Consider the following 22883-nt stretch of genomic DNA (forward strand, 5'->3'; position numbering starts at 1 on the left):
CTGAGCCCGTCGTCAGTCGCGAGTGGAGCGGCATACCGTTATCTGAAAGCGGCTGAAGGAAGGCCACTGAGCACAGAAAACCCCCAAGCAGGACGAGGCAGGAGCACGAGAATTGTGGCCAGCAGCAGATTGTGCTAATTTCTGTGTGAAGCATACTTTTTGGCGCGCAGCTTATAATCTGAATGTCGTCTAAGTGAATGTGAAATGTGACAGGCCGCAGTGACAGTTGACAAAAGCCAAGCGACAAAAAGGAGGAAAACCAAACGATGAAAGCGAGGAACCAAAAGGAGGAAAACCCACACAGTTTGAAAAAAAAAAACAGATGGAAACAAGTTGCTGTTGATGCTGGTCCTGGTCCTGCTTCCTGCTTCGAATCGAGTCCTGTGCTGTGCTGTGTGGGTGCCCCCAGGAGACATTTAACATAATAAAAACGAACGTGTGCGGCATTTTTGTGCTGCTTTAACAGTATCTCGCCAACAGTGTATCTGCATCTGTGTGCTAATAACACACAGACACACACACAGAGCCAAACAAACAATATGTGTTCAAATGTGTGCGTGAAGCAGTTGGGAAAAGTGTCGTAAATCGTTTAGACAGCGAAACGTGGAACCATCCAAAAACAAAAAACAAAAACAAAAAAAAAAGGGAAAAAAGGAAAATGGCAGCGGAAACGATATGTAAACGACACAGTCGCCGTGGGAAAAACTCAACCAAAAACAAGAACCACAAATGAAAAACAAGGAGAAAGGACAACCCCACTGCATTTGTCGCTCATGTGAGTATATTCCCTTCCGAATATTCCATGGATATTCCTTTTGCTTTTCGCGCCACATTTTTATTTATTTTTATGCGGCTTTAATGTGAAAATTGCGTGGGAGGTGTTCGCCCGCGAGTGGCTGTAGGCGTGGCATAATACATTTTTATGTGCGATTTCTTTTGTGAGTGTGTGAGAGTGTGTACAGTGTCTGTTAATAATGTAACTCATCAGAGTTCATAAAACTCCCTTACAACACCATAAATGCAATTAGAAAGAGGAGCTGAAGAGCCCAAAAGAAAAGCCCCAAAAAGTGATAAAAATCACACATTAATTTAATTTGATTATTTTTTTTTTTTTTTTGGTTAGAACAGTCGAGTGATTTAAAAGACAAATGTTATAAAGAATTTGTTAGACCATTGGTAATTTATTGAATTAACAAAACTTCATATTTGTATACAAATAAAATTCGTATAGGGAAAAACACTCAAATGTGGCTCATAATCAGCTTTATGACTAATTGAGCGCGATAACTTCAAGCAAAAGCTATGAAAATGTGGACAAATATTAAGTTAAAAAAATATATTAATTTGGTAGAAGATGAACTTACAAATAGGAACATCGGCAAATAGAAATTACCCTAAGGAGAAGATCCATTTCAGACATATTTTTAGGCATTCATTTTAATTATTTCCTTTGAAACCAAATTAATATTTATTTAGTTTTCAATCCATCGAAACCAGAACCTGTTTGTTAAAGGCATTCCATTTATAGATTTAATTAACGGAAAGCAGGTTTTTTCTTACACAAATAGTTTTCATGTTTAAATAAAAGAAAAAAAAACTCAGCTACAAATGCAAATTATAAATATTTATAATCATATCCCATTCAGACCGCAGTTATACATTTTTATGCAGGAAAAAGCCAAACGTAAACAGAAATACAGAAAAAACTCGAAACTAAAATTCAGGCAAATAAAATCTACATATTATCAAAAACCATTTTCCCTGGAATTTCGCAGGAAAAAAAAGCCAGAAACAGAGACTGAAAAAAGTAAAATTCCATTTGTATTTTAGCTAAAAAAAAAAAAGATTTTGCCAAATGCAAATGGAAATGCAACGAAAAAGGACGGATATTCCAATATCAATTGCAAACAAAATGATAAAATTAGGCAAATGGAAGCGCAAACAGCATTAGCTTTGACATCAATTTCACCACAGAAATGGTACAGAAAAAAACCAATTGAGAATTGTAATGCAATACTCATGTTTCGAATCGAATTTAAAATGAATTTTCATGTTTAATTTAATTACAATATTCACGGGGAAAATAAAGGGGAATTAATTGCGGGTTGATTTCGTGTTGAAATGTTTATATAAATATATTATTTGGTGCTTTGCCTTTGCTTTTTTTTTAGATTTGTGCCTTTAAAATGTGAAACTCTGAATGAAATATTCCTTGCAAAAACGAAATTTTGAAGACAGTTTGAAGGAGGATCTTTTCTTGTGACCTTTTGTATGATGCCGTGTGAAATTTTGCATGAATAAGTGAGTAGATTCTTTTTTTATCTATGATAAATATTTTATATATAAAAGGGTATATTTGGCATCTCTCACGGAGTAACTGGCTATGATTGTATGGCTTATTTGTCTGTATTTCATACTCCGACTGACCAACGAAATGAAGTATCTGATCAGGGCACATCTTAAATAAAGAACTGGCCAGTACCAGTACCACTAAATACCAGACAAACATATTATAAAATAACAGAACAAATACCAGAAATCACCAGCAAACTACTTAAAGATAAACAAGAAAATATTAACAAAAAAAAAAGTACTAGAAGAACCAGAGAAATACAGGAAAATAAGCCATACAATTTTACTACCAGTAGGACTCTCAGGAAGACAAAATCGAAAAGCTTTCACAAGTCGATTTCTTTAAAATATTTGTATGTTTAACAGCCACAAAACTAAGTCCAAAATAAGCCACTTTTTGACCATATTGTTCTCCACAATTGCTCAGTTCTTTTTCTACAACAAATGATTTCCCATTAAAACCCGCTGGCAAAAACCATCTTAACTCTTAACTTCTTTCAATAATCTGTTGCAATAGTGCGAGCATAAAAACAAACTTTGTTCTCCCCCCTCGCCACCCATTATCCCACACCTACGAGTATGAGCAGCAGATCCCTGTTAATCCTTCGCCTGACAACAAAACACTTAAATCTCTACTCTACCAAACTTAAGCTTCAACAATCTGTCACAAAGGGGTCCCCCTCATCCCCACTCTATCGCCCTCCCATCGCCCTATCTCACACGCGTGTGTGTGTGTGTGTGTGTGTCTGCTGTTCGCTGGATAAATCGTAAAAAATACCAAAGGGATAAAAAATGAGAAAGAGAACAGAACTGAAATTTTGTGCGTAGTCAACGCAACAAGCAAATGCACTCAAAATGGAATCTATAAAAAGTTCCAACAACAAAACGTGTCCCACTGATAAAACATTTGCCAAACATTGCAACTTTCCTTTCACATTTTTTTTATGGTCAAAGAGTAAAAATACAGGGGCGAAAAAGGTATTCATAAAATCCGTGAATAAATGATAGTGGTAGAGAGCGATGCGTGAATGCTCTTAAAAGTGTATTTTTATGCTGAAAACGTCGTATAAAATGGGAAAGAGTTTTCCTATAAATACGTATCTTAGGATCATTCATTATTATTCCAGTAGCCAGATATGGTATACAGATTTTTTGTTTTTTGCATGAACGTGTCCTACGACATTCCCAGGGAATGGCTGTGTGTAATTCTGATCCTTATCTGAATCTTAGATTACTAAGCGAATTACCAAAAAAACTTATCAAAATTACAAGAATAATCGCCAGAAAAATAATAGAAAATTAACATACAAAATAATAGAAAACATAATAAAAAAAAATCCCATAAAATATACTAGACAATTTGACTGCAAAGTCATGGGAACCCCTTTCAGGGTCAGGGTATAACAAGAGGACTCTATGGACACAGTGGGACTGCAGCAGCAGCAGTGGCAGCAGGAGCATCAGTAGAAGGGCGAGAGGGAGGAGAGAGTCCTTGCACAAACATGCAGGGACATGCTGGAGGAGCAGGCACGTAGCCTGTTTGCTATTTGGTGTTGCATACTTTTACGCGTCTCTTTAGTATTAATTTGCAAAGGTAACCCGCATTCAGCAGAGAAAGAGACAGTAGAGACAGTAGAGACAGTAGAGACAGCAGAGACAGCAGAGACACCAGACACCAGCGAGAGAAAGGACTTCCACTCCCCACAGTGCTACTCATTATGCATGCTTGTCCGCACGTACACCCGTACGTAGTGCTACGTCCTGCTGTTGCTGTTGCTGTTGCTGTTGTTGCTGCTTCATCCTGGGGGCAACTCTTTTGAGATGCCCCACGCACAAAATCCCCACCCCCCTCCCTCCCACATAGACAGAGACAGGAGAGTTTTCTGTTCAGTTTTCTGTGTGCTAACTTTTACCAATTTCATTTTCAATTGACTGTCGACCAGAGCACGCAGCCGGGCCTGGCTAACCACCAGCAATTGAGCGTATGAAATGGCAGAAAGGACCAAAGCATCCTGCATCCTGGGCCCCTTACAAAAAAACTTTTCACACACACACAGAGAGAGAGAGATCAAGAGAGATACAAAAGCAGGCGGCAGCGGCAGGCAGCAAAGTTTTCTTCCTGGAGAAAGAGAATCCTTTTCTTTCATTTCAATTTCGTTAGCAGTTTTTCTTGTACGAGTATTATGCTACTTATTTTATTTCAAGCGTAAAGGACGTGAACCGTGTGTGTGTGTGTGTGCTCCATCTATGGGTATCCCCATATCACATATCCTTTGGCCTTAAGAAAGTTTTCCTGCGAAATTACGCCACGCACAATTCATTTGCAAATAGAGGAACAGTTTAATTTGTTGCCTTTGTGTGTGCTGCTGGGGATTGAATGACAAGGATATGCCTGCTGTCCGGTTCACAGTCATCTGAAAGGGACCCGCATTCGATTCAACAGAGAGACACACACACACACACACACAAAGGCAGACACTCATACGCTGCGAAATGAATTGGGAAAAGAGACTTCTTCTTTATGGCGAATATTGCATTAAACGAGAGGCCAGGGCTTGGGCAGTTCAATTTTAGGGGGGTGCCCGTGGCCATTACCGTGCCCACCTTTCCGAACCAAAAGGGCAGTAATTAAGCTTCAATCTCATTCCCAATTTTAGGCAATGCACATAGATGCCCCTTTTTAGGGAGATATGGCAGGATCTTTCCCTCTGAGTGAAAGACAAATATCTGTAGAGCACTGTTTACATCGCATTCCATGGCAATTTCCCATAGTTTTGCCCCAAACGAATGTCTAGACACTTGAAAAGCTTTCTCAATCTTGCATTGGCACGTAGATTGATAATCGAGTAAAGAGCGACAACACACACACACACACACACACAAACACACAGAAAAGAAGAAAGAAAAAACACACACACACAAAAGGGACTCCATGTGAAGTGTTCCGTATAGAAGACGTTGTTGACCGGATTTGACAGGCAGGCACAAACTGACAAATGAGCAGGCAAGATGGAAAGATGGGCATGCTTTGCTGAGAAAATTGTAATGTTTACCGTCGATATAGAGAGAGAGAGAGAGAGAGACCCCCGACGCTTTTGAGCCACAAATTGTAGCTGTTAAAATTACTGAAATGGGTCGCTGTCCATTCCATTCTAGAGATTTTCAATTTGACAAACAGATTTCCACTTCTAATTTGGGGACAGTGCAAAGCACTAATTTTTCGATATTATACTCAATTAAATAATGATTAAAATACTTTACTAAATGTGAAAAGAAAGCCTCCAATCCAAGGAATAACTAAGCGAAAAATGTAAAATTTAGGGAGTAAATAAATAAGATTTTTACTACAGTAACGAAAAGAATTCCTCTCCAATCAATGAATTCATCCAGAATTAAGTTTCTATAATAATTTATAGATATATAAATCCATTACCGCGTATCATTTGTTACAATTTCCGCACATATTTTAAGTTATGTCATTGAATCATTTATGTTGCATGGAAACTGTAGTTGCGAGTATACTCCATTATTTCATCAGGAAAAAAGTGTAGAAATATTGCATCTTTTATAGAATATTTAAAAATCAGTAAAAAAAACACTTTTAAATGTAGAATCGTTAAGAAGAAATATAACCTAAATAATGGATATTATATAGTGTACGGCATCTCCATACTTTTCAACAGATTTTGTTTGATTTTTATTAAATTACTGCATATCTCTGATTTTTTAATTCATAAATATTAGTTACATCCTCAAGAGTTCTTTGAATATTCAATCAAGTATAAACTTAAATTTGCACATTTACTCACGTTTTGAAACATCTCCATAATGTGGCTTCTTATGCGCTTCTCTCTTGCTTGTAAAACAGTTTATGATTTAATGACATCGGCTATAAAGAATAAATAAAAGATATATGTGTTATTTAAGAGTATATAAACATTTTGTACTAATTTTATAAATATTCCTTATGCTTTATCTTTACAGTTTCCTTCCCCCTTGCAAAACGATGATACGACCGATGATGTGTGGCCTATCAAAAAATTGTGATGATAAATATAAAATACTGCCATAAATAAACCAATTTTATACTATATAAAGAAAAAACAAAGAAAATAAAATATACAGTCTATAAAAAATACATCGAAGTTGTGTGTGTTTTTTAATGTGAATTGTGGGCCAGGACCTCGACGAAGGTGTATACCATTTATGGTGCAGAAAATGATTGTTATTATATGCCTCTTATTATTATGATTATTATTGTTATCAAACCCCAATGTCAAGGCGGGCGCTCGGGAGTGCCAAAAAGTCAAAGAAGACCAAAGGAAAAGCTTGGGGAAACGTGTCCCGCATAAGGAGCTTCTCTTTCGTTTCTTCCATGTGCGGATCTCCAACAATTTATGTATTGTTTGTTTATTTGCTTATGCAGTGCTTTGGCTCCTGCTTTCCTTCTAAATTTCTTCCACCTTTCCCCACACACACATGCGGGGGGGGCACCCACCACACAGGACATTCTTTTTTCTTTTGCTTTTTGCGGCAGTTGCTCATGCAAATTTATACACCTTCACCGACTGCCATCATAAATATCTCCCCGCCCGAAAATATATCTCGCGCCGCTGTCGTCTGTTCCTCTGTCTTGTCGCCATGTCACGTGTCGGCATCATTACCGCACGTACCGGAATTATTTATACAAGAAAGTATATATCGTTTATAAGGCCAGGCCAGGCCAGGCCAATTGTAGTGCCAAGAAGAGCAGAACAGAAAAATAAGAAGAAACTGTTGGGGAAGCACACTTGAATTTTGGTTACTCTTAAATCATGTTTAAGGAATTGCAATTATTTTTGTTATGGGGCATTCAGGTTCTCCAACGTTTCTCTCCCACATTCTAACACTGATAAAAAGCTTGCACCTCTCGATATTTATACAAAAATCTGTTCCCACTTTAATAGACTTCAAAATGTCCCAAAAATTCTTCACAGTGTATAAAATTGCTCGAGAGATTACAGAGCGTAATGGAGGATGGACAAAAATTTAAATCACCCGAAAATGTGTGGCATGAGCGGAGCTAATTGTTCAATATTTGTGGGGCCAAAGGCAGCTGCCATGGCCCTTGGGTGCATGTGTGTGGGTGGGAATTTACGACACAATGGCTTGGATCGCCTAAAACCAGGCAACAAAACATGCCAAGCATGTCGTGCGCCCCCCAATCGACTGAGCAGAGAGGCTCAACCCACGGACCCAACACTATAGATATCTCGCTCACTCTAGGCCGCTCACACTATGGCCATCGCTCTATGCCCCCTTCCGAGCGTCACAGTTAATTTGTTGACAGCTCTGTTTCTGCAGAGGGAGAGAAAGAGAGAGGGGGGAAGGAGCTGGTGTGCAGGAGTTTCGGGGGCCCATGATATGGCTGCAGGACAAATGTCCAGCTGTAGGTCCGTGGGGACTACAAGACGGGCAGTCGTGTAAAGTGTGCAAATGACCAAAGAGAAAACCCTGAGAAATATTCCAGGACACAAAATTGTAATTAGTGGGAAGGGAGCAGAAGGCGATGCCAAAGGATATTCGACAGGCAGTCAGACAAGCGAAATATATGCAGAAATGTATGGTTAAATGGGGAAACAGTGTCCTTAAGTCCTTTGATTGGAAGTTGGATAATCTATGATATTTTTATTGCTTTATAAAGTAGATTAAATGGAGAAGTGTTCTCGGTGCTTAAAGAGCCAAAACGATGGTAATCTTAAAATATCTGGTATCAAATAATGCTAGCCCCAAGGTAAATACCCATCAAAACTTTCCCCTGCCTATTGTTACTCACAAAAGAACAACAACAAAAAAAATAAACAGGAAATATATTCTTAAAAAAAAACCCATAATCAAAATGAAACCTAATATGATCTCCGGGACCACCTAACAAGCACCTCATTATAAGCAGACCAACAACAACCTACCTAGAAAACACCCACACACACACACACAATCCTAGTCTTTTATCTTTTGCTAAAGTCCTTTTGTTGTCCTGTGAACTGCTCTCAACGTAAATGTGTAGGGCACCCCCTGCAGCGGCTGACAATCAAAAAAAAGGAAAACCACATTTTACTAGAATAACTAAAAAAAAAATACTAAAAAAAATCCATGTAACAAAAAATAAAAGAAGTTTTCAATATATTTCTGATTTGATTATGTGGAAACCCTAGGAGTGGGTATGATATTATTTTTCCAATTCTTATAAATACATTTTCGAGTGCAATCATCAATTGGTGTCCTCCTCCAACGATTGTCCCTTTTTCTCCTTACTTCCTTCCTTCCTTCTCTCTCTCTCTCTCTCTCTCTCCGTGTGTGATGTCAAATTTCAACCATCAATGTCGTCATCCCTCAACTAATTGGGTTTTCGTTTTCGGGATCTTTCGTCAACAGAGAATATATATATATAATATATATATGTATAAAAAATTCGGCGTATATTTGAGGAGGGGTCGTGACACAAGGAAGTGGAAAATGGAATTCCAGAGCAGGTGGAGAAAAAGATTAAATTTCCTCGTTACGACAGGAAAAATTTGTGACAAAAAGTGAAAATAAATATTGAATTATTGATATACAATATCCTTAAAAAATTGATAAAGAGCCCCTGACATTCCTTTTAGAGGGTGCGTTATTCCATAAATATGTAACATAAAAATATGTAAGTAAGTATATATCAAAGGGTTCTGTGTCTCCTCATTTCAAATGCAGCTGACAAGAGACGTTGATGTATTAAATGCGGAAATCTTTTGACTTTGGAATGCGTTTGGAATGCCGGAATGTTTTTGCCAAATGTTCACTTCAATTCCCTTTCTGGTGGGGTTGTTGAAGGGGTGTTCTGGGAAGCCTTTTTGGTGAGATTTCAATTGAATTTGGGTTTTGTTAAAGGTGCCAAATTAATGCCAGAGCAATGAGCTTTTGGTTTTTTTTAGCCTTAATGTTCTCTATAAATTCTGAATTTCCACAAAGATTATGTTTTTTGGAACACATTTCTTACGGGACACACGATAATTCTGGCGCCTTGGTTCTCCCGCCTTATTGTCAACGCAAATATTTGTTTATTTATCTGTTGACGTAAGGCGTAAGGTAACCCACCATCCACCCATCGCCCCCCACGCACCATCATCACTCCCCCACATGGACGCTCTCAGCATGGGGGCTCTACCGTATTTCTTTTTATGACGAGTGCGCTTTCTACTGCCTGACTGCCTGCGCCTGCCATCCATTTCTTTTCTCGTTGGGTTTCCTTCAACATATTTTGCATGTTTGCATACAAAATATCATATTTGCTGAGATTGTTTCATTAAAAAAAAAAAAGAAAAGAAAACCAGGTGTCGGGTGTTGTGTGAAACATATTTCATCTGCTCTGCTCTGCCTCCTAGTTCTAGTTCGTAGTCCGTAGTACGTGTTTAGCTTTAGCGCCCCCCATCTCCGCAAGATACTCGTACTCTCTCCTGCCACCACAGCTTGCCACATGCGTGAGCCATAAAATGTTCATATTACCAAAAATAGCAAGGCAGTAAGTGCTGCTATACCTGGGGAAATTGGTTTTCCCACGCACCCGAAAAAATATATATCTGATATTTGTAGTCAAAACTGTTTCCTTCTTTTTTGTGTATGCTGAACAGGTGGACTTCGCTGGTAAGCTCGTAAAAGTTTACCCCCAAAATCCTGTTGCGGCTCAATGCATTGGAAAGGCATAAAGCCTACCAAGTATGCAAGCGTTTTGGCCATAAAAAATGCTAGCAAATATTGGAATCCCTGGGCTAAAATGTTGTAAAACTTGTGGGTAAAAGTTTTTTGTATGTAAGCTGGACCTGAAAATAGCTGAGGGTGATGAGGGTATGATCAGTGATATTTTTCGGTTATTTTTAAGTTATGTAAATTATAAGTAATTCATTTTTTGTCTTTCCTTTCAAATGACTAATTGGCGCGCCTATTGCCTTCTTATATGTTAAATGTCTCTCTACACTTGCTCTTCCGTTCACTTGAGATGTCAACAACTAGCCACCTGTCCTGCCACCTTTGAAAAGGACCAGGGACCACATAGGCACAACCCAAAAAGTTACTCAATTATTTCGTTGACAGTAAGGCACATAAAAATACAAATAGATGACACCCGGAGACAACAGAAGAGACACCCAGAGACAGAACAACGGAGAAACGAAAGGCAACCCGAAAGAAGTTCTTACAAATGGAGGGGAAGAAGTAGAACCTTATCTTTTGAGGGTTTGAGGCATTCATACAGAACCGTATCCTTGGGACAACGATTTGTCCTGCTGTTGTACCTTTCCTTTTGCAGGGGTTCTGGCGGCTGCTTCCTTTATCGAAGATTAAGTGCGATGACATCGTTATACCCGGTAGTCATAGTCATAGTCATAGTCACAGTCCCAATGTTCGTTAGTTATATTGTGTTGAAATGTGCTTACAGCACATTAATTTCTTGCACCTGGCATTAAGATAATTGTTGCCTTTTGTTTGGCAAAGACGACTACGACACGGCGACGACACGGCGACGACACGGCCCTGGCTATGGGTAGATAATCAACTCGCAATTTGGCAATGTGTTTCGGGAGAGCCTCCTGTTTGATAACATCCTTCGACTAGTGTAATGCGTGTAGGGCCTTGCTAAGGGCTTGCATTTGTGTGAATATATGACAGGGAAGTCTCACGACTAAGCGGATTAAATTATAGGAAAACAATTAGGAACCGTCAACTGTACAGCTAATATTTTGAGATTCCATCAAGTTTCTGCATTTTTTCAGTTTTTCAGTTAGAAATCTTCAATTTAAATCCTTAAATTAATCCCATTTCTCATATTTCTAATCAAAAGCCACCGAAAATATCCAATTTTTTTGTTGTTTGGTTTAATCAAAAAATCATCATCATGGTTGATGACATTGCAAATTTAATCAAACAGAAATCAACTTTTAATGGGGATTTGTTCACTCTCTTTGAACTTTGAACTCCACACACACACACACACTGAGAAACATCCGCAAAGTCAAAGGCAATTGCGTGTAATTTAATAACAAAATAATAGGAAGCAATGACTAAAAAAAGCAACCAAAACAAGGGCGGGAGGTTGGTGGCTCTTTGCGGAAATGGGAAGAAACAATGCCAAAGGAGGAGGGTGGCCACTAAGCGTGTGTAGAGAAGAATGTATGGGTGTGTGTGTCGGAGTGTGGGCGAGTGTGTAGAGGGGTGTTTGAGTGCGTTGTGGGGTGTGTGGTTTCTGATGTCATAAAATGTAATCATAAATTATGTTGCCTACTTTTGAGCACTTCTTGGCTTTTGTTTTTTGTCATCGGTCCCGCAATTGAGTCGTCAGTCGAGTGGCGATTTAATTCAAGGATACCCTTATTTCCAAAGAGGGTATTGCTATTTACAGCAGATGTGTGCCAACATAGAAAACTCTTTTTCACAGATCGGCCAATGGAAATGATTGAGCTTCGGTCTATGGAACTTTGGAGGAACACGAAAACTAGCATTTCGAATTTTTTTTACTCTTAAAAACGATATGAAATATAATCGCATCACTAAACCATAAAACTACAAAAGAAACTATTGATCTGCAGCGTTGGTCCTCTAAGACTTACGTTTTTTTACTTATTTTTATCTTTAGCAGTAAACAAAAATTTAAATTATATAGCCATAGCCTATATTTTCTCCAAGAAAGCTTTTTTTTCAGGTTATCTATATTTTTTGGAACCTCAAATGCCATCCTATTTTCTGTTTTTCAATGTTTTTTTTTCTTTTCAATGGCAACATGACTAAAAGCCGCCAAAACGCGATGCTTTGGCTGGGGGTCTTGTGCTTAGTAATTGCTTATGAAATATGCATAGACCGCTGCCCCCACCCACCCACGCTCTCTCTCTCTCTCTCGCACTCTCTCTGACAGTACGCACCCTTTTTAGCCCCGGATATCTTTGGGGCTGTGTTATTTTTTCAAGGGTGTAGATATGCCTCCTTCCTTCTGATAATGATGATGGGATGATGGAAGGGCTGCCTGCCTGCCTGCGTGCCTCCTGTTGATGGGTGCAGAAGAGAGCCTGCGTGCCTGCCTGCCAGCCCGCCTGTCCTGCTTGTACTGCCAGCCTAGCATGACATTGCCACTTAGCGGCTACATTAATGGCAGTGCCAAATGAGACTCTATCTCTTCTTCCAACTCACAATTTCGCTGGCTCTTTCGGGCGCTCGTGAGAAACTGAGCGTGTAACGGTAAATAAACTAATGCCAAAAACATTTTTTTCTTTTTTTCTTTGTGGGTAGACATAAAAATGTAGCATACTTTTCTGCGTGCATGAAGATGTACCCACCACTCTCACTTTTTCGTCCTTCCCTAACTTCGACAACTGCCGTTTTCCTTTTGCCGTCTTGTGACTGAAATCATGAATATTTAATCGTGACATGTACAAAGTATGGCAGATATATATACAACAGTCGTACGAGGAATGCTACGAGCAAAAGTTTCAGTCCCACCATCCAAAACGAAATGACAAGAAAAATTACAAATGTAACATGAAGAAAGTTGTTCTTGGTTTTTTTTTTTTTGTATTTTGGGGGGAGCTTAATTTTTACCTTAACCTTGGGGTTCCCTGTTTAGTGCTGTTCTATATGAGTGAAATTAAGTGAATGATAGGGGAAAATGGCGGGGAGAGCACAGCAGAAGGTTTGAGGTAGAACTGTCAATGTGTTTATGGCTGAGAATTACTACTTGCCCCGAAAAGAAGCAACCAATTCTAGAGCATAAGCCTTTTGTACTTTAAAAATAACAAAAGATTGCAACTAAAATGCTGTCCATTCAAAACAGGCAAACTCCCTTCCCAAAACCGAAATGTCTGCCCCAAAATCACACGACCATGCCAATGTACAAGTCCAAGCTGTTCACCAAAATAAAATTTCACTGTAGTTAGTATTTGGGAAAAAAACTAAGAAAACTAAAAAAAAAAAAAACCAGAGTAATAAATGATTTATCCACGAGTATTTTCTGTGCCTAAATTTAATCAAAATATCTTGAAATTTTCTTAATTGATGAAGTATTTGGTATTTGCTTTAGTTGATTGATTTTCTTCATATGAATCTTTTTCCTTAAATGAATTTATTTTTTTTTCATAATTTCCTAATCGAATTTTAGGCAATTCCTTTGTGTTTCCTTTACTGGTCATCATAATTATCCCCCACTCGTGGAGTATTCACACTCACTCTGCTACAAATACACGTATACTTATCGGACAGCCTTCATCTGGCTGTCCGTCAAGTCCCCAGACACTCTATTACGTTCAGAGCGATACAATCGACCAACTAACTAATCCCAGCAATTATTATTGGTGGCCCATCAGCAATCAAAACTTTGTAAATGGGAGAATTTCGTGCCTAAAACGTGCCACAGCCAGACGGCTTTTTGGAGGTAGTTTCCAGTCCCAAATATAGGTAGGAACTCTCTATCTATCCTCCTTTATTCTCTCCTCTATTACGTTCCCTATTTTCCCCTATATTCCCATCTGTATTCTCTCTCTCTCTATCATATGTTTCTTTAACGCTTTCTCTCCCTGCTTCTCTTAGAACAATTCATACATTATACATCATCGCACTAAGACAACAAAACAATTTAACGCTTTAATGATAATGATGTATGAACAGGGAACAACAAAGACAACAAACAGCGAGTAACATGTTGCACGTGTGGCACAGTCCACTGCCTACAAAGGGGGGCGAACTACGCGGAGAAAGGATAAGGGGATCGCTTAACAAGCTAATGTGCTTTTAATGGTTCCTCTGTTCCGTTTTTGTATTTTGGTTGGGGCGGGGGGTCCTTTGCCTGATTATGCCGTTTTGTGGGGGGTGGCAAGAGGGGCCAGGAATTATAAGTAAAATACACAAATAATTAAAATTAATTATCTTGCAATTAGTTTACGATTTACTCATTTAGCAAAAGGTTGAAACGTGACCAAAATCAAGCAGAAGCCGAGAGTTCTTCTGGCATTTCCTTCACTTCCAGCTGAAATTTCAGGCACATAATGGAGTATCACAGGACAATGCATATATCCTGTATATCTTCCTGTGTGAATGGACATCCCACTAATGTCTCTGACAATATAATTATGAAATTAGTGGCAGCGGGGCCTTCTAACATTTCAATTGAGTTGTTTATTTGATTTATGTTTCTGTGCAATTGCACAAGCAAATGTATGTCGTGCCGTATGCCACGCCCACTTAGCATTCACTCACACAAGCACACACTCTCATACTCCTAATGACATTTATTACGCATACGCAATGTTGACTCTGACATTTATCCACAGCAGGAGGTCCGTCGGCCGTTCGGTTTGCGAGGGGGGAGGGACGCTTCCTTTTATTGACATTTAACATACACTTCAGTCCGTGGAGTGGAGCAGCCGCATGTTCTTTTTGCCAAATGATTAATGACTTAACACTTAATTGCTAACCGACTAATCGGTGAAAAGTTATATTCTTTTTGCTTTAGTTACGATTATTTGCTCAAGTATCGTTTCCTTGGGCAGTAAATATAAGTAAATAAATATAAAACAATGAGGCAATCAATCAATTGTTAATGTTAATGTTTGTAGTTTGTAGATAATTTTTTTCAATTATTTTTGGGTGAACTATACAATTTATTATATATTTTCACTCACGAAGCACCTCAGTTAGAGGTATTTAGATGTTTTCAGGTATTCAACTTGTGCTGTAGGCAACGTCGGTGGATGTGTGGCAACAAAACTGGACAGATCATATCGGACCGTCGCACCAGACTTAAAGTTGATGTCATAAAAATACATTAAACTCATGAATTAATAAGAACCACACCATTTTCTGTTAAACTTATAGAATAAGCTTTTTATTTTGTTACAAAATGAACCAAATCTTTTCAATTAAATTAATTTAATTTATAGTAGAAAAAAAAATTTGTTTCTATTTTTAAAACATCGATGTTTCATCGATGTTTATTTTGAAAACATCAAAAAACATCGATGTCCACAAACATCGATGTTTTTCCACCTCTAACCTTAGTCCCAAATATCAATTATTCATTAATCTAGCTATCGAATATATTCATATACGATATATTGCGCAACATGCTTGTTTATATTTTCCGTAATTTTAATTTAAACACAACCCCCGACTGCTACTCTCTCTAACTGTATGGCTTTCTGGCTCTCTCTGGCCTGGCCTGTCCTGTTGCCTGGCAAAGTACTTAACCGTCTGCTTATTATTAAAAGGCAAAGCTTAAGTGGCAAAGTCAAGCTAATTGAATTAACTTTTTCCCAACCCGAAGACCGAAGACCGTATACCAAACACCGAAACCCTGTTGCCGCTTGCCTGATGCCCGTTTCCCATGGTGCGTGGTGCGTGAAAAAGGCAGCAGCACGAAAAAATAACATCAGCAAAGCAGGAGCAGCAGCAGCAGCAGCAGCTGAGCAGCATCAGGAGCAGAGCAGTCACCAGGAGCCGCAACATTGGAGAAGAAGCCGTACCAAAATTGGGTGGAAAAAAGAGGGGCAAAAAAGAAGTAACGCTAATGTTGATAAAGTGCCACCAACTCAAAAAAGATTTTACAATATTTTTGACAAAACAGCAACGACAAAAAAAGAAGAGAGACGGTGCTGATGGACCAGTGATGGACTTATTGAATGCCCTGAGTTTTTTAGGGGAACTTTGATGGAAATATAATAATCTATCATTTAAAAGATTTTTGCTTGAACTAAATCTAATATAATATATCGGAGTTGTAGCTGCCAGGGCTATTGACTTCAGAGTATGTATGAATATATGTATTTTTTTATATTATATATGTATATGATTTCAAGTTATATTTATTATAATATTTACCCAAATTTATTCAAAAGTAATATTACTCAGAGTTAAGACAAAAAAAAACGTTTTCTTATTGAATTTGAATCTAAATTGTTTTCTTTTTTTTTTTTTTACTGTAACATTTATTTTTTCTAAAAATCTGACCTTTATGGCGATTATTCGGGAAGAAAACTTCATGTTTCTATCATAAATTTCCCTAATTTAAATCAAAGCTAACCCTAGAATCCTCAAAATATTCTGACGTTTCAGATCGAATCTTCCCTTAGATCCACCCCGGTGCCCCCCCCCCCCCCATACACCCTCCCGTTTTTGTTGTGGTTGTTTTTTTTCCGCGGGCCCCGCAACCAACCCCCTCGTTTCAGCTTACTTTTTAAATAAACTTCGGGTTTATACTTTCCTCATAGCTAATCGCAAGCGCTGCATAAATCGAGATGCCCCTGAAAGCAAAAGCTGCTCACGTAGCATCTTCTGCCAATAGCATCAAAGGCAACGAAAAAAAAAAACACAAAAAGGTTTTCCACGGACAACACCCTTTCCGGCTGCTTCTGGACAACACCCTTCTGGTGGCTGCTGCTCCTACATTTCCTCAATTTCCATCCCTCCTTTTAGCCCCAACCCCTGAACCCTCTCTTCGTAGCTCTCTTTCCCCCATCTCTCTCGCTCTTCCTAGCCTTTCTTGGCTATCGGTTTACGCGCTATGCTTCGTTAAGTGCATTTTGAATTTTTAATGTTGAGCGCGGGCTTTCTCGCCCGCTGCGCCACTAACAGCAGAGCTTCGTTCCAGGAACACCAGGATGTAGGATGTAGGATGAAGGATGGTGGATGCTTGGAAAAAGTGACTCCACGCCCCAACTGCAGGATCCCGAACCAGCGAAAGGTCTTGATTAATTCGCTTTATTAAAAAACCATACGCCAGGAAATGCGTAATACTTTTTAGCACTCCCACAGCTGCTCCACACAGAGGAGCTCCTCAACACAAAACTCAACGAATAAACAAAAAGTGAAATAATCAACACAAATTACACGTTGCTCCATAAATATTCCAGAGATCACAGACAAACAGACAGAGAGAGCGTAAGAGAAAGGGCTAAGAAATGGCATCCCCCTGCTACCAGAGATGTATCCAGCCATCCTTTTGGCCAATTAATTTTTAATCTACGCTAAACATTGCAACAAATTTCTCCCTGGATGCCACTGGGTGCCAAAGATATGTACAACCAGCGAACAGAGATGTTTTTTGCGTATGTTTGCTACTTATTATCTTGTCTGGAAAATCACAGGGTATCCACACGGGGTAGACTAGACAGTGCATTGCTGCAAATCGGAAAACTAGAGAAATATAGTTAATTAATTAATTTAATTCCCAGAAAACCCGCAACATACCGTTCCTATCAGCAAATAAAGTTACATATCTAGGCACAATAATCTCCATTTAATGTATTTTATTTTATTTACAGGTAAGGATTTTGAGAGTTATAGAGAGGCAGTAGAACCTCTAATTGGACCTCCTGCCTACCTATAACTCCATAATTTAAAACCCTTTCCTGCGCATTAATAAAGTCGAGAAACCCTTAGGCTTTCAGCCCTTGTATTACATATTTTTCTTAAGCTTGCGGTTTCTCTTCGCTTTACTTTTTTTTCTTCTCATGATTTGCAAAAGTGCCAACAGCAGTGTAAAGGATTTTAGACCAAGCCACGAGGATTAATAAAAGGATTACGCAGCGGAAAATGCCAGCTGTGTGATGCGATGCTACCAGAGAGAGAGAAAGCGGGAAAGAGACTTGGCAATGCTAATGCGGAAAGGCAGGGGAGTCATCCTAGAGCTGGATGCTGCTGCTGCTGCTGCTGCTGATGGCAATTTGTAGCAACACTTGACTAGGGATAAGGATATGAGGGTGTACTCCTCCCTCTGCCTTGCAGCTGGCTAATTGCAGCATGGCAGCCTTTTGCTTGCCACAACTTCTGGGGCGCTCCTGAAACCCCCCGCCAGCATCAATGCGGAAAGCCTTCCAACTGCCACTGCCACTGCCACTGACACTCTGCTTGTTGTCTCTGCCACTGGCATACAGGCGCTGCAGTTTTTCGGTCATATATTAAAAATAATCCCATTCGATATATGTTTTAATACTTCAAATTTATAGCACTTGCAGCTCCCTCTCTCTCTCGCTCTCTCTCTCTCTCTCCGGAACGAGTAACAGCCACAGCAGCAACAACCAACAAACAACTCTCTGTGTCATTTTGAAGGGCTTTTAGCTTGGATATTTTATTGCTTAAAGGATGCCTCGTCCGGTCATCAGCATGCGAGGGTTTGCTATCAAATATTGCATTTTATTTGGGGGCATACCATATTTTTTGGGTCTTCATTGTGGGTCCAAATCATTGTTGAGCAAGAGAGAAAATACTAAATAAAAGAGTAGACTACACGAGCCCTGCAGCAGCGCTCCCCGGCTGAGAGAGAACAGCCATCATTTCACATGATCTTTTGTGCATCTCTTCACCTTCTATTTTATCTCTTTTGGATATAGTTTAAATGGTGAATTGCATTTCAGTTTTTTCACGTATTTTACAGGTGTCACGCGCCATCCAGTAGTGCCCCTCGGTTGCTAGATCTTTATTCATCTGTATTCGAATGTTATTTTTCTTATGATTTTGTAGACTTTTATACCCACCCTCGCGTGCCATACATACTCTTCATATCATATTCCATATAGCTATATGCGTTTTTTATGCCCCATTTTAATAACAACATTTGTCTCGGAATATTTTCGTTGCGGTTTTTCCCTTCTGTTTCGTTTCATTTGGTGGATGGCCCATTTTTTTATGGATATAATGCCTTGGCGCTGATTTGCTTACAATTGACATAAACGACCAACGGATGAGTTATGTTACAACTCGTGAGGGCTTACCTCGCCTCCTGTGCATGGATGGGACTCGACTCCCATGACTCGTGGCAGAATGCAGATAAGCCCCCACTCAATCAGCATAAAAGTAGCTAAAGAATCCGTTGGATGGTGGGATGGTGGATGGTTGGATGGAGGCGTAGGAGGTGGCTCCTCCAAAGCGCCTGCCGTTAATCAAAGAACTGCAAGAGAGATACAACAACCTCCTAAGGGGGGTGGGCGGAGGTACGTATATCTGGGGGATTGAAGAACAAAGTCAGAGGAAAATCTAAATTGGGACTTGGCCCAACACGCACGCATTTAATTAAAGTAAAAGCTTTGCTTTTTCCCTATTTTTTTTTTTGTTTGCTCCTCCTGCAGCTTATTTCGCATCTCTCACATTTTTTTGTGTTTAGTGGGAAAATGCAAAAAACAAAAATAACTTTTTGCAGCAAAACTGTGACCGTCAAGGGATACGGCGAATTGTCAGTCCAATGTGGCTGAGTGTGGGCATGGCATGGCATGGCACTGTTGTTGCACTTGCAACGGGCATAATATCGTGCAATTTATATGCGTGCCACTCGGAATCCAAAGCAAACGAACAGGAGTACCTCGTGGGAGATGTGTCAAATGTGCGATTCACTCATTCATTAGGTTAACAAAAGAGTGAGACATTTCTAAGCACTGTAAAACTATTCGCACGAGTAGCAAGCTACTCGGAGGAGTGGAAAACTATTCGTAGAAGTGGAAAACAACTCATTTTACAGAGGAAACCACTCAGTTTTGTAGAGCGAACAGCTGAAACTCAAACTCAATTCATTTTTCAAATGTTAGGGGTTGCTTTATATCAAGGAAAAGGCTCACTCTAGTGAATTTTTAGGGGTAGAAAACTGAGGGGTGCTTTATGGCAAAGCAAAATGAATAGCTCCCAAAGTGTTGTATGTCAAAGAAAAATGAACAGAACGGCGCTGAGGGGAAGTTTTATGGCAAATGAAATTATCGAACATTCGACCAGAGCTTGAGAAACAAGGCCATTTTGGTTATGCTGGTCTGGCCATTTATCCCGAAACATGTTCCAAAATAACTAAAAAAAAAAACAAAAAGAGGTTCACCTAGTTCATCAAACGGCCTTCCGGAAAATGGTTAAGATAAGCCGAAGGATAACCAAAAGCCCAAGCTGGAACACAAGCAGAAGGAGAAGCTGGAGCCCAAGTCGCAGGATGATCTGGTGTCACTTTTGTATTCATTCTTATATTTGTTCAGAAAAATGCACTTTAAGTTTTTGATCGGAAATACAATTGTTCTGCTATTAGGTTTGATTCTATAATAAACTTATCTTTTCTTCAACATCCATCCCTAGATTTAAGAATGTTTCGATAATTATTTCGATATACCATACTTTTTAAAATATTTTTTTCCCACCATACATGTTGCTCTGCTTTACCATCGTAGCCATAATAATAGAACAGAATGCGGATGTATAAGTTCCAAAGACTTATAAACAACAACTCGTCCATAAATTACACAGAGTGTATATACATATTACAGATATTGTTTTTATTATTATGGTTCCAAGATTTTCGTTCCATAAATTTTGATCCTAGATTTTTGTTCCTTATTTGAAGTTTTTCTTGGACCAATTGATGGCGCCAGTTATGGGCTTTTTCGATGAGGAAAGCTCTAACAAAGTTGACTTTCAGGAGAATATAAACTGTAATACAAACATATATTGTAGCTTTATAACAAAAAATGCATGACTGAATTGTGTATTTGGTGTGTAAGAAACTCCTATTCAAATAAATTGGATAGAAAATAAGAAAAACAAAGAATATATTGGGAATAAGATGAACTCTAGCAGACAGAGTAGAGTAATAGACGCGTTACATTTTCTAAGTTTCCATCACACGATAGTATAACACTTTATACCAAACTGTTTGTCATATTTTCATTCTAAAATGTTGGTAAAAATGTTAAGATGAAACTCTCCACAAACAGAAATTATTCAAATTATTCTCCAACAAAATTTTAGTTTTATAGCAAGCCAAGAGAATAATTTATAAGAAAACCAAAGTTCAGAAATGAACCAATGTAAAATGTATGTAAAAAAAATAGCAAGTCGCGTATCTGAAAAATGTCTGTATCGTGAAGTGCATTTTTAATTATAAAATAATAGTAATAGAATATTTTCAAGAAATATATTGATTGATTGGAAGTCCAGAATATAACAAAAAACTAGTTTTAAAAACCCAAAATTATGTAGCACAAATGAAGTAACAGATAAGTAATAAGAAAATTATTTTCAATAAGAAAAAATAATATAAGACAATGTTAATATAGAATCCGTATTTATACACTTTTCGCGCGCTATTCCGATACCAATTAAGGCATAATTAGATAATGTATAGAATATTTATATAAACAGACATTGGAAAGAGCAAATACATAGCCTAACAAATGCTAAAGAGTGCCAAAAATATTATTTCTACACGGGTCCATTGACAATATTTAATGGCATCGAAGCCCACTAAAATGAAATAAACAAACTGCAAAAAGCACTACTCTCGCACACATCGAAATACCCGACGACAGTTGTGACAGAAAGTTGACCAAAGCTAAAGCCCAAAGCCCCATCCCAATGCAAGGGCGAAGGCGAAGGCTCTTAAGTATCCCATATGTCAAGTGGATTACATTTTGGGCGCTAGCGATGCGATGCGTAGCCACTGGCGCTGTTCAAAGGCCAAGAAAGCCAGTGATTGAGCCGAATAGATAGCAAATGGAATTGACTAACGTCCAAAGTTATGGAAGGGAAGGGAATGGTATGGGCGGCAAGGGTTTTCTTCTTTGATTTTTATGGGTCACAGCAGAGACTACCACAAGGCAGCGGGCATTGAAGCAGCAACAGCAGCAGCAGCACTCCTCCCCACCTCCCCAGATTAAAGACAACTTAGTGTTGATAGAAAAAAACTACTTGAATAAGTTTCATTGTGTGCGATAAGAAGGTGTCGTACAATCAAATAAAATACAAGTTTAGATAAAATAAAGTTTTGTGGCAGAAATAGCTAGAGAGATAAAGAGTGCTGCTAAGAAAACACGAACTGTTGGGAACAATGTTTCGTTATCAATTTTATGTAATACACGTTCTAGAACCGTGAAATTATTACTGATACTACTGGCCACAGCAAATAATTTTAGACGAGGAATGTATGGCTTTTTACCACCTAAAAGGTGTATTTTCTGATTCGAATAAATCAGAGGAATTTTAAAAACATTTTTTTAGGAAAAACAACAAATAAACCTACAATATTGGAGTGGAAATTCTGAATAACAACCATAAACTTAAAACAATAAAATTTATTGGAAATGTATTTCTAATCCCTCCCTCCCTTACTGCATCCGAAATACATCAAACCAACAACAATAATATGGTACCCCTTTTCATTCGTCCAATAATTCCAAAAACACGGCCATACTATTACTGGTACTTCATAATATACGGGCACTCTCTCAAACGAGGAATACTTTTTCCAGCTTTGCTTTTGGATTGTCAAATCTTGTCAAATTATTACATTGCCGGAAAATTCACTTTTGCAAGTTGTGTGAAACATTTGTGTGCTGGAAAAGTGTTCTCATTTATAGATAGATTTTAGCTAAATATAATAAATTTATTGAACTGCACTTTGCGCTATAGCAAGAACAATGAAGGACGAAGGTAAATACAAAAATTGGGTGGGAAATCGTATACGGGGTATTGGAAAAAAAAAGAAAAAGAGAAAAAGATGTGACGTGAAAAAAGGCAAT

The 22883-nt window shown here is 38.6% G+C and overlaps 3 protein-coding genes and 1 long non-coding RNA gene across 4 annotated transcripts in view; 2 read left to right on the forward strand and 2 right to left on the reverse strand.

The window, feature by feature from the left end:
• LOC111076473 lies at positions 1-6473 on the forward strand. The gene is made up of 3 exons (XR_002608035.2): positions 1-775; positions 2172-2301; positions 6337-6473. It is a non-coding gene; the product is annotated as an uncharacterized LOC111076473 (long non-coding RNA).
• The window catches only part of LOC111077905 (tyrosine-protein phosphatase Lar), a 146383-nt gene that overhangs the window by 119475 nt on the left and 4025 nt on the right, over positions 1-22883 (reverse strand). The window contains exon 2 of the mRNA XM_041592429.1: positions 6162-6241. The gene's annotated coding sequence lies outside the window, so the exon portion shown is untranslated. The remainder of the gene's footprint in view (positions 1-6161; positions 6242-22883) is intronic.
• The window catches only part of LOC111076477 (zinc finger protein weckle), a 24250-nt gene continuing 7528 nt past the window's right edge, over positions 6162-22883 (reverse strand). The window contains exon 4 of the mRNA XM_022370292.2: positions 6162-6241. The gene's annotated coding sequence lies outside the window, so the exon portion shown is untranslated. The remainder of the gene's footprint in view (positions 6242-22883) is intronic.
• Positions 22623-22883, forward strand: part of LOC111076471 (sentrin-specific protease 7-like) — a 1976-nt gene continuing 1715 nt past the window's right edge. Inside the window, exon 1 of the mRNA XM_022370286.2 lies at positions 22623-22794. Coding sequence (XP_022225978.2) covers positions 22782-22794 — 13 coding nt within the window. The 5' untranslated portion in view covers positions 22623-22781. The remainder of the gene's footprint in view (positions 22795-22883) is intronic.

This window comes from Drosophila obscura, unplaced genomic scaffold (genome assembly GCF_018151105.1).
Source record: "Drosophila obscura isolate BZ-5 IFL unplaced genomic scaffold, ASM1815110v1 contig_179, whole genome shotgun sequence".
Classification (NCBI taxonomy): Eukaryota; Metazoa; Arthropoda; class Insecta; order Diptera; family Drosophilidae; genus Drosophila; species Drosophila obscura.